The 14,274-nt window shown below is 44.6% G+C and overlaps 1 protein-coding gene across 1 annotated transcript; it reads right to left on the bottom strand.

Moving 5' to 3' along the window:
* Positions 1 to 205: 205 nt before the first annotated feature.
* On the bottom strand, positions 206 to 13,754 carry CISD1 (CDGSH iron sulfur domain 1). The gene is made up of 3 exons (XM_068140380.1): positions 13,665 to 13,754; positions 8,126 to 8,331; positions 206 to 3,130 (listed from the first exon to the last, which is right to left on the bottom strand). Exons 1-3 carry the CDS (start codon positions 13,693 to 13,695, stop codon positions 3,041 to 3,043), a joined length of 327 nt encoding a protein of 108 aa, XP_067996481.1. The 5' UTR covers positions 13,696 to 13,754; the 3' UTR covers positions 206 to 3,040.
* Positions 13,755 to 14,274: the final 520 nt, after the last annotated feature.

Raw genomic sequence — 14,274 nt, 5'->3', positions numbered from 1 at the left:
GCATCAAAGCACCCAGCATTTGTTTCCTTATAGTGGAACCAATGCACCAATGCAGTGCTGGCTACAATTAGCCATGAGGTGAAGGATGCTGGAATTAAAAGCACAGAAAACACCTGTACCTTACAGTCATCACCTCTTTGAGAATGCTGATTGCAGAAGCACTGAAATATTTGACATTCAGACTAATTTGATGAGTCACACTCAATTGCTGCAGAATCAGAACTTTAATTTATTCACCTTCCTCATGAACACAAGTTGAAAAATAACAATGCAGAACAGAAATCAAGTTTGACTCCGGGACAGGAATCCTTCACTGCTTTAATAGGAAGGATTCGTACCACAGGTTCACAGGGGAATTTCAACGTGAGGTAAAAACTGCACATTTGGAAAAGAATCTCTTTGTGGTTAGAGCCCAGCAAGGATGTAATCAATTCATTTCAGATTGTAAAGACTGAGGAAAGCACTGAAGAACAGAGACTTCAGAAAACACTGGAGCAGGCAAGCACTCAAACCGTTGGAACATGATAACCTGTTGTGGTACTAGGGAAAACAAATGGAAGTGCTCTCCATGATGCTCATCAAGACTGCTGGGGGAGTTTGTTTACTCAAATCCAAGCCTCTCTTTACATTAGCCTCTCCTAAAAACTCATTTAAGTAACAGGAACTTTTAGGTACAGTAAATTGTATGTACATCAAAATAAGTTTTAACCACTTGAGGTCAACATTTAAATGTGACACTTCTCCAAAACTAAGTTGCCAAAGATAAAAATAAACATCGTCTGCTCCTGCCTCTTTGCTTCCCAGGAACAAAAACTCCTCATGGAACCCTGATGCCCAAACTCCAGGAAATGTTTTACTGGCAAACTCCAGGAAAACATTTATGACTCTAGAAACTCATCTGGAACTTCAGGACTTAATCTTTCAGAACATTACTGCAGCTTTCAGTGAACTTTCATTCCTTCAAAGAAGCCAGGCTTTTGCAGCTAGCAGAAAAAGAAGTCTCAGGACAACCCAGTGCAGATGCAGGTTGATGATTACGACAGCACTGGCACAGTACAGAGCTACTCACGGCGTAGCTCTCCCCTGACAGAAATGGCACACCCATGAGATAACACAGACGTTACAACCTCCAGATTAAGAGGAGCTCAGACGTGTATTTGACAGCAATAGAGAAACATCCAGTGTCATAGCCTAATAATAAACAGCTAGTTTTGCTTTGGATAAAAGCCATGTGTTTGATAACTTGAGGTCAAAACAACTTGCCCTATGCATCAGCAAAGTAAAAAAACAAAGAAACATCCAATGCCTTTACAGTCAAGTAGTATGAATAGAGAGGAACTACATGTATCTGAATGTGACTTCTTACAAGCAGGTCTCTCACAGGCAGTAGTTGCCCCTACTCTAACACCCTACCTGCAAACTCACTCTACCTCTCTGCCACTTTTTGTGCCTTCCGCCAAAGTTCAGAGCAGTCAGCTAAGGCCTCCAACTCTGAAAGTCTCACACAAAGAACACACAAAACATCATCTTCAATCTTAACCAGACCAATCACACCCTTAAAAAAAAAAGTTAAGTAAAACCTCAACTGCCCTGATCATCTGGAAGAATCCTTAAGGTTCCAGGTTAAAATGTCAGCTTCTTGTAAAGGCCTTTCTAACTTGGAAGCACTCTCTGGGCTAGGACACTGAGAGCTCACAGGCAGCAACTGTGCTAAGGCTGGGTATCCCAAACTGCCCTCTGCCACCCTACTGTTTGGGTTTTGCTTTGTAGTCATTTGTATGTCAAAAAGTCAAAGCTATTTAATTTAAGGAAACCAACACGACAGCCAGGAATACAACTGTGTCAAAGTGCCATAGGAAGGAAGGGTAAGAGCTGTCCTTGCCTCCTCCTCCTTCCCTTCCCCCTTATTTCTAGCTGTCACCAAAGCCTTTCCTTGTCCACATAATTTCTTTTGGTAAAATTAGCTGAGCCACCCTAGCAGTTAGCCCAGGGAGGCAGGAGTTATTTAAGACACATAGAGCCTAAGGCCACTTAGTAAGGAAGGTGTGCCTCCTCCCTCCACAGCAGGAAGAGTCCTCTGGAACCAGCCAGAGCAATGATGAAGCAGGCAGTAATGATGGGTGGGGTTTATGGTTTATTTTAGCTGCTGGAATCAGTTGGCATTGCCTCTTCCACAGCAGTATCCTGCAGCCTGGGGAAGTCAGCTTCATTGCTAGAGACTGCAAGGGACACTAAGGCTTTTTAGGAGCAAAGACAACCCTGCCACCTCCTGCCCATCACGCTTTGAGCACTTCCTATCATTCACTTGTCTCTTAAGAAAGCTCTCACAGAGACTATCTTCCTAATCCTACTCTAAATACAAGTCTGCGGTCTGGTAGTGTGTTCCTTATAGCATATGGTGGTAGGGTCGAGTTTCAACACCACTGTAAAATCAAAGGTAAAGTTGCTCTTTAGCCCCATCTTGCTGTAGGCCTTTGATGTTGTCTGTTCATAGCAGCCTTGACTTTGTTCTTTTACAGAAGGCAGACAGTAGTGTAACAGGCCACACATGGCACCTGCAGAACACATCATCACAGGTTAAGCTGCATTTTGGCACCATGATTCCTTCCATGCTGCTACCTTTTACATAGAAATCTGTCCAGACCTGTAACTCCAGAACCTCTCCAGCATTTTAGGATCTACCTTTTGAACACATTCTACTGAATAGCCTCAGAGTAGTACACATGTATTTGAAAATAATTTAATACCTATTTTCTGATGAAGTACATTCTGAGTGTCATTTCAGTTTCATACTCAATGAGAGAGTACACACACTTTACAGGACAAAAAATTCAAACCATGACTACTTTCTAAATTATGCATTGTAGTGATTAAAACAAGACAAGCACCAGAGAAAATACACATGCTGAAGCCTGTTGTATAGATACTACACTGGAAAGTCTTCAGTGACATGACAAAGAATTTGTGTTTTTTTTCCCCCCCAATTACAAGTGAGCAGAGGATTTGTCAGACATTCATTTTGCAGCTTCTACTGTCCACTCTACGCCTCCTTCCTCTTGATGATCAGAGGCCCAACATTGTCGCCGGTTTCCTCGTTGTGCTTTGTGTGAGACCCATCACACAGTGGGAACTGAAAAAGAGAAAGAGAACACACATCTCAAGCACATCCAGTTAGAATTGAGAACCTAGGGTAGAAGTTGAGCAGAGTATCTTCTCAAGAAACTCACTGTGACCACATACCACCCAACTTCTCTGCCAGCATCTCAGCTCTCCCTGAGTTTTGGCTGAACACTAGTTCTGTCCAAGGGAGTGCAGACTTGAGAGGCTTGCTATGAAAAAACAGCAACTCATCTTCACTCTTTCTGGTGTTTCTGTCTCAGACCAGCAGGAGGAAAATGCAGCCTGAGCTGACCTTCAGCTGTAGCCTACCTGAAGTATCTTGCTCTCAGCCTTGTCCCCCGACTCCATTCTCCTGGGCAACAGCCAGAGTTGCATGCAGTTACAGAAGTGGGGGGGAGGAAAAGAAACTGGAGGAGATCCTTAACTGAGCTTTTTATCCTGGTTTTCCACAGCACATGATGAGAACAAGGAGTTTCCCTAGCTCACCTCTTACTCAAGTGGGACACCTATATATCAGTCCTGCTGCTGCACCTTTGCTTCATCCTGGCTCAGCTACCTTATCCAGATAAAGGTCTATTTGTGCAAACTAGCTTCCACATGAGGGTTTTGACCTGCTAATGGAAATAAACTGCACCTCCAATTGACAATTCATCAAAGGCCTGGTCAGAGCAAGACCCATGGGCTCTCCTTTAGCCAGCTCTAACTGCCCAGGTCCCAAACCAGTGACAACCACTGTGTTCCTGGGCAGCTCTTTTCATATGCAAGAGCCAAAGGACATTCTGTGAAGCAACAAGGAATAGTGGTGGGATCCTACTTTTCTCAAGGATGCAATATTCCCTTGCAGTACCATCACAGTCCTCCACACTCCACTGATCCCAGTGTTCAAGCCTCAGTCAAAGCCCTTGAAAAAAAAGTAACACCCTATCATCCATGCTTAATTAAAGATGGCAAAATCATGCATGAAAACAGTAAAATTAAGACAATATACTTGCAAATTTTTTTCCCAGAGCTCTAAAAATAAACCCAGATGTCCTGCAGCATAGTATTGTGGTAAGGGAAAGAGGTAAGGTGGGGTTTTTCTGGTTTGTTTTCAGTTACAAAATGTCAAACCCCATGCTATAAATGGGGGTGATGTTTCTGAATAAAGAAACCCTGAACTCGGAGAATACTTGTCTCAGCTGATTCATGCAGGAACCTTATCATCACATCAGTCAGTTGTGACTCAATAAGTAGGCAATGACAGATACTTGGAAAAGATCTGAGCAAAGAATGTTAGATTCATGGGACACTGACCAGCATCCAACCCAGATGTTGTTCTTCCATGAAACACTACACTTCCCTGGTCTTCACAGGAGCATCAACCCAGCTTCCATCAGACATTAAAATCTCACAAAGCCTGAAGTCCACCTACAGCAGCACCATCATTTCCAGTTTGCAAGTGACAAAAATAGTGGGCATCACAGGCTCCAGAGAGCATCAAGACATCTCTAACAGCTACCAATTCCAGGTGCTCTGAACTCATCCTCTGGGTCTGCTGGTCTCAGAACTACTGGCTCACAGAGTTTGGGAAATCTGACTTAAGCTTCTCAGAGAAAAGACAAAAAACACACCACTCTCCAGAGCTTGGTTACCTTGAAGACCAGATACTGAACAGGTGGATTCTGGGCCTGACACAGCATATTCATCCTTGATTAAGATAAAGCAGGCTAGCTATAGCAGCCAAAGCTCACACCCTGAGGCAATTGTGCAGTGATCTGGACAGCTCAGCTTATTTGCATTGACACTGAACAGTTAGATGTCCTGCCACTCTTTCCTTATGATGTTTGGCAGCAGTATTCCCTGACCCTCAGCCTGGGGACTAGTATCTCTCTAGAAGACACAGAGGTTGCAAGTTATGACAAAAGAAAGCCAATTAATATATTCACCCCCTGGCTTACACACTTAAAAATGCAGAAGAGTAAGAAAATTAGTATTCTTAACTTCAGACTAATCAGTTTGGTTTTAAGACAAAAGCTACTTCTGTGCTGGTGAATCTGAACACCATTTTTTGGGAGAAAGCTCAGTCAGCAGTGCTTTGATGTGCCTGCAGTGCACAACACTGAGCAGGAAAGGGCCATTTAAAGAACTACCTACCACCTACCTGAACAGATAATTACATCCCAAGACAGACTTATCTGAAGGCACCATGTGTGTATCTTTTAAATACATGCACTCCACAAGACTTTGGCCAACACAAACAAAGCCTTTGAAGTAAGTATTTCAGGAAGAACCCCCACCCAACTGCAAATAACGCTGCTCCTTTTTTTCAGTCACTCCAAAACCCTCTGGTACACTGCAATTGTTTTGTTATTCCCCATACAGGGGAACCCTACCTGAAACCAGCTGTAGCATGCACAATCAGTGCACACAGAAGTACTGCATGGTCCCTATGCTACTGGTTCTATCAACAGCCTCATGCCTCAGATAAAGCTAAACCTGATCAGAAGTGCCCCCAGAGTCGTACAAGACATTTCTAAACAGGATACAAGATAGAGATGCTCATAACCTACACACTTAACAAAAAGGTACTTAGTCTTATTTAACTGCCTGCTCTGGAAGCACAGACAGATGATGCCAGCTAGCTCCTTCCAAAGATGACAAGCATGTGAGAATGCTGAAGGATGTCTCTGTATTTTATTACTGCTTGGCAATAACTGAACACAAGAAGAAGCACGCACACTATCTTAAAGATCATTCTACCCCACCATACAAGGTCAACCGATCAGGGCAAGAAGGCAGCAGCAAAACTGCAAACTGCACTGTTTGAGGCAGATGATGCTCATTAAAATACTCATTATTAAGCATCAGGGAAAGAAAACAAATGCCTTCAGAATTTTCCATTGACCTCCTTAATGCCTTTACAAGGCCTTTCAGATCAGACTTTCAAGAACGGACTTATTGTAAAGGCAGCCCCATCTACTTCCTCTCAGTGTGATTGCAGAAGTAAGCCAGGACAGTACGTTCCCAAAGTGACAACACCCCTCCAACATGCCAAAACATACTTTGTGAGATTCTTATTTCACCCAAAAAAGATAGCATCAAACAATAGCCAAAGTACTAGCAGAGACTGGAAAGCCACTGCTAAAACCAGACACTATCTTCCATTTCTGTTTAGAAAACACAGGAGGAAGCAGTAAGTACAAACACCCAGATAAGATTAATTTTATTTCTTTTGCAGAAGCACTGAACACTACACTATTTCAAACCCAAATTCAGACACTAAAAGCAAGTACAGATGCTCAGAGCAACCTTTCTCCCCCCACACCCTCCCCCCTTTTTCTTTTCTGAAGCTGTAGCAGCTCCCAATGCTGAATTCTGGCTGCCAGGTGAGAGTTGCCACAAAGATGAGGTGGCCACGTTGCTGCTACACACATACATGACATCTGCATGCTGTAGAGCCATCTGCATGTAAATGTACACAATTCCTCACTGTGTAATCCTATCATATGTAACCATGCCCAGGAGATTTGGCTGTAGGTAGGGTGAGGAATTCTGGTTTTCAGCTCAGACACTGGGCAGTATCACAGAAGACAGCCCCATCACCACAGGGTCACATCATGATGCCATTTAACCCTCAACAGTATTTACTGTTAGAACAAGCACAGCTACAAATGGGTAACTTATTTTCACCCTCAAGGTAACAAAGTCAGATCTGACAACAGGAAGACCTGAAAGCTACAGCACCTGGAAAACTGCAGTATGGCCCAGTTAGACTAGTGCTTGAGAAGTCCAATACTCAGTTTACTGATGGAGAGAGAGCTAGATTTCAAGGCTGTTGGCCTCAGTTATCTGGTTTTGACAGGTTTTTTGGTATTATTTCTGTCTCCCTTCCTTAGTACCCTGACTTCTAAAAAGGCTTTTAAGTGTGTGCCAGTGATAAATGGACAGGACTCCTCAGGCAATTCACTCATTACAGACCCCAGAACTACCAGTACAGATGAATTCTACATATCTTAGCTGCACCTCTACCTCAGATTTACTTCTGGTCTTAAGTGTTGTTGAAAGGCTTAGGTGTCATGCTTCCCACCAACTTTAGGCATTTGAGGTAACCCAATTTCCTATGCAAGTATGTTGGACCAGTGTCTAGGCCAGACTTTTGATTGCTCAAAAACAGAGTCTCAAAGCATGCCCTCCTGATATCACTGGCTTTGTGTTAGAATTACCTGTGTCCCATTTTGAACTGCCAAGTCACAGATGCATTAAGTCCATCTCTCAAGGTCCTTCAAATCTTTTAACTACAAGGACTTCTTTTTAGATTCCCTCCATCACCACTGGGAACAAACCACCACTGTGCTCACTCACATGGCAAAATGCAGCTATCTAGAGAACACAGCAGTGCTACAACAATAAATTCAGGACAGACCAGCAGTACCACTGTAACACCATCTGCACAAGTCAGGCTCTCCCTGAAACAATTCTGCTCTCACTCTGTCTACAAGATTTAGCAATGGGCTCAGACCTTGCAAGTGGCAATTTGTCACCAGCTTTAGTATAGCTAGAGTCTTCTTAATCAATTTCTGTCATCAACAGCATGAACTAATAGCAAGGTACTTTCTGAGCAAATAAACTTCCAAGTTACTCCAGTAAAAGACATTCAAGGTCCTCTAAGACTGTGGCTCCTGAACTCCTACTTACTGCCATCAAGCCAGTAGTTTTGGATAAGCCCAAGTATCAGCACACACAGCATGTAAAATAGCATCTGTGATTCACAACTGTGACTGCTCCAAGGAATCTGCTCCTTCAGAGCTCCAGAAACATTGTGTTCATTATCAGCACTCATCTGCAGGCTGTACTCTGAGAAACGGTGGAAATCTACACAGTTTTACAGATTAAAATACTACTACGTCCCCCTGCAGAACAGTTCAGGTAAAAAGAAGTTAGTTTCCTCTAAATAAAGCAAGTAGAAATAGTTTTGTTGAAAGATGCCTGCACATGAATAAGACTGGCCCATTTATTCTTCTCTTACCTTCTTAGATCTCCAACAACGACAGTACACAGCCTTGTCTCCCAGATCTTCCATATCAAATGCATGGACTACCTTGGGATTATCCTTCTGGATGTGGGGATTCACCATTGCTTTGCAGCACTTGTCTTTAGAGAGGAATTTTTTGTAAGCTAGATACCCAACAGCAGCTGCTCCAGCAGCTAAGGAGACTGCAGCAATCCATTCACCTAGCATAAAAGGAAAAACAGGGAGAGTTCAAGTTTTGAACACAGCATGCTGTTAAAACTACTCAGTAGTAGCTGCCTTTGTGTTTGTGGCAACACCTTTACTTTCCACCAGACCTTTTTGTTTTGCAGGAATAACAGTACCTTAGAAGAGCATTTTCTTTTGACACTCACCTAGTTAAACTACTCTTTTCTCCTGATCAGGAGTATACCCTGTAGCAGCAAAACCCCCTACAAGTCACTTAGAAGAATATTCAGCATCAACAACTCAGGTAGGATCCCCTCAAGGTATGGATACTGTGCAGCTCTTAACTGGAAAAAGTTAGGAGGAGTTTGGCAATGGGGAAGTTATTTAATATACTACCACCAGGAACAAAACACAGTTTAGATTAAATCCCTGTTGTGGTGTACAGGAAAGAACAAGGATCCAAAAAGACTGTATTTAACAATAGCACAAGTTTATTTTAACTGGACTAGGTTTTCACTCTCTGAAAGACAACTTCCATCAAAGAAATCCTCTTTCCATCACCTCTCATTTCACTTCTCCTCCTTCTAGTTATCTCTAAAATCTTTGCAGTCTTGTTCACTTAGTATAGTTTCATTTTCTGTAAGGAGTTTCCCTGCTTTTTTTGTGGCTCTATTGTTTTCTCTCTGCCTCATGAAAACATGCTGGACTTTAGCCCAAACATTCCGGTTGCAGCAGGAAGTGGCTGCCATATCTTTGCTTTTGTCCACCACTTCTACTCACACAGACTCATAATGTGTACATACAGAGTTCATCTGATTCTACAAAGAGACAAACCAAACAGGAATTTGAGTTTTAGCACATTTACACTGCTTCAAACTAGAACAGCCTCCAGTTGGGAGTTTCTATCTTGCTCTTCCACGCTTGCATCAGATCTGAAAGATGCCAAGCCAGATGGCATCTTTGGACCAAGAAACATTACCACATTAAAGGCTAAAAAGAAACAAAAAGCCTCTGTTAGTTCTTCCTACTCCTCATGGCCAACTGACTTGCTGTACTGCCACTGTGAGCTTGCACTAAACAGATCAAGAATTTTTTTTGCTTCTCTTCCAGCCTTTTCTAAAATCCATACAAAGCCCTTTCCTCAGTTAGCTCATGTGCCCCATGCTAATCCACAGGGTCTGGATATAGCAGTATGTAGAATAGGACAAATAGTTGTATGATGCCTGTGGCCTTGTAAGATCAGGGAAGGCAGGCATGCTGTTAGAGTCTTAATAACGAAGTAAAAGATGCAGAAATCCTTTAGAGTTCATTTTCTTAGTAAATAAAGCAGAAAATACTAACATACAGTGAGACTTCCCTCCAATCCCTACCATTCTGTGGTTTGCAAGGGGACTTCTGGAGATCACCTAGTCCAAACCTCCTGCTAATGCAGGAGCATCCACAGCAGGTTGCCCAGGATCACAATGGCCATGGACATTGTGAATCTCTCCAGAGAAGGAGACTCCAAAGCCTCTCTGGGCAGCCTGCTCCAGGGCTCCAGCACCCTCACAGCAAAGAACCATTCCTTATGTTCAGGTGAAACTTCCTGTATCGCTGTTTGTGCCTGTTGCCCTTGATCCTATTGCTGGACATCACTCAGAAGAAGTCTGGCCCCATCATCTTGACCCCTGCCCTTCAGATACTGACAAGCATTGATAAAACCTCCATGAGTGACAAACCCTCCCTTTATCAGGGTGATATTAAGATACAGAATCTTTAATAGCAAACAATTTAGGACATGTTTTCCTGCTCCCAAACTCCTATAAACAACAAAAGCCCCATATAGCTTGTGTTTCATACACATCTACTGAATTTCCACCTCTTTAATCTCCCCATTACAAACTAGCCAAAGTAATGCATTCATTTTAACAGGGTGAAGAAGTGAGGAGGCAAAATTAAAGAAGGAATTCTATGAAAATCTGCTTTAATTTAGCAAAACAGTCACAGCTGAAATCAGAGGCATCAGGCTCCCCCAAGCAGTCACCACAGGGAGTCTCTGCAGCACCTTTTTCCCCTTGTTTCTCCAGCACTGTTCCCCAAGCAGAGCAGGGCTGCAGCAGGGAGAAGGTAACTCAGCCAGTGCTGGGACAAGCTGGGTCTGATTAAAATGATTCCTGATGAAACATCAAGTACAGCCACAACAGAGGGACTGCCTTAAGGGAAAAGCAACCTGGCCTCGAACACTTCTAGGGAAGGGAATCTCCTATTTCAGTGAGTCTCCGTTTCTTCTGAGGGCCACATTCATCTGTTACACACACTGGCAGATTGTATAAACACCTAACATTTTTTTCCTTACAGCACATCACAGTGTCTTTTTTACTGTATTTGCTTTTTTCCCCCATCACTTCTCTGGAGCTCAATCAGGATGAGAAATTGTATGAACCAGTAATACACAAACCCCAAGCATTTAAAGCAGTCCATTCCTTAAGTTCCACCACCACCTTAGTGAACATCAAGTAAACTTATGAAAGCTATCTGAATTTAACAAGTAGACTTTTAAGTAGATCTCATCCTGCAAGGTTTCAGAGGCAGTAAGTTTTGTCATCAGCTGTTGTTTTGTTTCACAAAGAGGTTTGGAAGACCTGGAATCTCTATTTCACCTCCCAAACTAAGTTAACCTTGGAAAGCAAACATTTTTCACAAGTTTGTAGCAATACTTTAAAATCTGTTTCAGGAGGCCTCTGGCGCCAAACTCAACTCTGCTGCCAAGCTCTTAAGGTCATGCATGTAGAGGCATCTGTCAACAGAGTGACATTGATATGTAATGTCAAGGTTCATAATTTCTTTTTAAAATAAAAACAAGACTAAAAGCAACTTTGGAATGACTGCTGAACACATTTCAATCCTGCTATAATACCAAACCACAACGCTACAAGTCACTACAGGACAGGACGCCACAGGCCTGTGCAGGAAGTCAGAGCTATTGCTTTAATGTCTTAAGGACTGAACAAGGGAAAAGGTCTGGCTAAAACTCCAGAAAAAAATAACACACTAAGGAAAGAAGAGAAGAGAGATGGAAAGTTGGAAACAGAAGTCCAAAGAATGCAATCCCAGGAGAGCAGACAGTGCACAAAAGAGCACACTTAAAAAAAAAGCCCAGCAGATGAAAACAGCAACAAGCCAATGGGGGAAATTTGTTCTCTTTTATATCCATTTGGCATATCCTAATGAACAAGAGATTTGGATCACAAAGTTTCTCCTCTCTCTTAAAAGCCAGAATATTACTCTGTATGTTTTTAGGCTACTAGAGGTTCTTAGACAAGCACATGAAGAACCTGAGATGGTCTTGGCTTCACCAAGAGTACATGACCCTCCCTAGAACACGTATCAACTTGTTTTCCTGGAACCAGCAACAACATGTAGGAGCTGCACCCCTACAAAAGTTACTCCAAGACAGTCCTAAGAAGCCATTTTCAGGTTACCTCAGCTGCTTAAAAACATTCACATTATTTGAAAGGCAGCTACAGAGTAGGTGACAGATGAAAAGTCTTAATTTTTGCCTTCAGAAGTGCTTGTAACCTTTAAGTGCTTTTCTTCTCCTTCTGTTGCCAATGAAGAAGCTGTTCTTGTCCAAGAGTTGTTTATGACCATCTAGCAGTGTAACTGTCCACGACAAAAGGCCACCTTTTGAAGGCCATGCCTGCAGAAACAGCACACTCACTCACTGAGGAGTCATCCAGGACTAACTAACTAGCTGCAAAGAAAGCCAACCGGTCAAGCAGATAAAGTCACTTCTACCACTTCACAGCACCCCCAATAAGTGGGATTTCAACTGACACACTTAATTCAACTGAAACCTTAAGGTAAAGAGGCCACCTGTGGGAAAAGGATTGTTGGGTCTGGGCCTTAAGCAGCAAAAGGCAAGTCACCATGATCTGATCCACGGTCAGTGTCAGGTCACACCTGCAAACATTAGTCACCACAACAAGCACTAGCTACGCTACTCACTGCCTGGCAAAAAACAGTACATACACACACACCAATATACACAGAACCAATTCACTCTCCAGTTACTACCAGAAATTAAACCCCACAGAAATACTGGAATTTTCTGGTGCCTAGTTTTGTTGTGGTAAATAAGCCTTATTTGCTTCCAAAATTCATCAGCCTGAGACACGCACAGGGCAAAGAGCTGGTGACCTGCCAGGCGTTGATCCATGCATAATCTTGACAGAAATCACATTATCCATATGCCACCTGCTCCTAAACAAAGCACCTTCCAGACTGCCCTGACCAGCTCTTTCCCCTGCTCTCCTGGGATAAGGAGGATATTTTCAGTTTGATTAGGAGAATGTTCTTCGCCCTCCCCACCACCCCAAAAGAGTTTTCTTCTCAATTCCAAGTGTACAGAAATTGTCCTAATTCTTGCAAGCTCATAAACTACAGCAAGCTGTCCTTGAGAACTCCAAGCTGGCGGCAAATTATTACAACGTCATCCTCAGGCTTTGTTTTGATCATTTTAACAAGCACAGCCTTCCACCATTATAACCCACTTTGCATTATAGCAGTGCCTTGGCCACGTTCCCAGCGTATCCCCACAAAATACACATATCTCCTGACTTAAGGGCATAAACCATGAGCAGCCTTGCAACAGGAAACCACAGCCATGCTGGTGACGCTCAGGTAACTCAGTTCTGTGGTTTGTCCTCCATCCATCCACCCAACCCTCCCTCCCCGTTCACGCCTGAAGCAGCGCCGCACGTTTGAAGAGCTGCAGCGCTACTTCAGGCGTGGCTTGGGTCACTCGTAAGCGAAGCATCACCGTTACGCTTCATACCGGGGTTTGAGGGGAAACAAAAATCCCACACATTTACAAGCTTTCAGTAGCGTTACGCCCGGCGGCTTCACTTGAAGTACGGGGCCTGAACAAAGGCGAAGCCTTGACGGTGGAGTAGCAGGGAGAAAGGCAGAAATGAAACGGCGGTGCCTACAGCGAGCTCCCACCCCCATCACGGACAAAACCCTGCGGGCTGCCGGAGCCGGCTGCGAGGGCCCAGGCGCAGGCAAGAGCCTGGCGCAGAGCTCGACGCCCTCAGGGTGCCGGGCCAGGCAAGTCCGCCGGGCTAAGCCACCGAGCTTCGCGCCGTGAGCTGCAGGAAGAAGGGTTTATCTATGTAACTATAAGCCCCGCCACCGGCTCGGAGAGCACCGGCGCCCCCATAGGGGGCGGCCACGCCGCCATTTTGTCCCCGGGGGTACCGGCACGGTAGGGATAAAACGCGGCCCCAGCCCGGACCCCAACGCGGCCTCTCCCCGCCACCCCGCGGGGTGCACACGGCCACCACCCGCCTGCCCGCGAGGCCGCCACAGCCACCGCCATTACCCCTACCCCGCACAGCAGAGTTCTGCCCCAGCCCCATGGCTCCCGCTCCTGCTGCGGCAGAGGGCACGCGCAGCTCCGCGCCGCCACCGCGCAGGCGCCACACTCATCCCCGCCCACAAAAGGGGGATGGAGGCACGCCCCTTAAAGCTCTTGTCAAGGGAGAAACTGTCGGGGTCCTGTGACTGGTGTAAAGGTGGAGATAGACTTTTGAGCATCCCCTGTGGTGACAGGACAAGGAGTGATGGTTTAAACTGAAAGAAGGGAAACTTGAACTAGATAGAGGAAAGAAGCATTTTACACTGAGAGCAGTGAGACCCTAACCCAGGGCGCACAGAGAGGCAGTAGAAGCCCTATCCCTGAAACCATTCTAGGTCAGGTTGTTTGAGGTTGTGACCAACAGGCTCTATTTGCAGCTATCCCTGCTGAATGCAAGGGGGCTTAACTTGAGCTTTAAAGGCCCTTTCGGTCCCAGACCGTTCTGCGCTTCTCTGAAAGCAGCACAAGCACCATGAGTGTTAAACGTGAAGGGCAGACGCATTTCAGAGTCACAGAAGTTCCCCCTCCTGGACGCCAGGGGGCAGCAGCGCCGCCGCTGCTCTCCCCACGGACTGCACTT

Source organism: Melanerpes formicivorus, unplaced genomic scaffold, assembly GCF_026170545.1.
Source record: "Melanerpes formicivorus ecotype bairdi unplaced genomic scaffold, bMelFor1.0.p_v2 SCAF_6, whole genome shotgun sequence".
Lineage (NCBI taxonomy): Eukaryota > Metazoa > Chordata > Aves > Piciformes > Picidae > Melanerpes > Melanerpes formicivorus.
The sequence above is the reverse complement of the archived record's forward strand: the minus strand, read 5'-3'. Positions and strand labels throughout refer to the sequence as shown.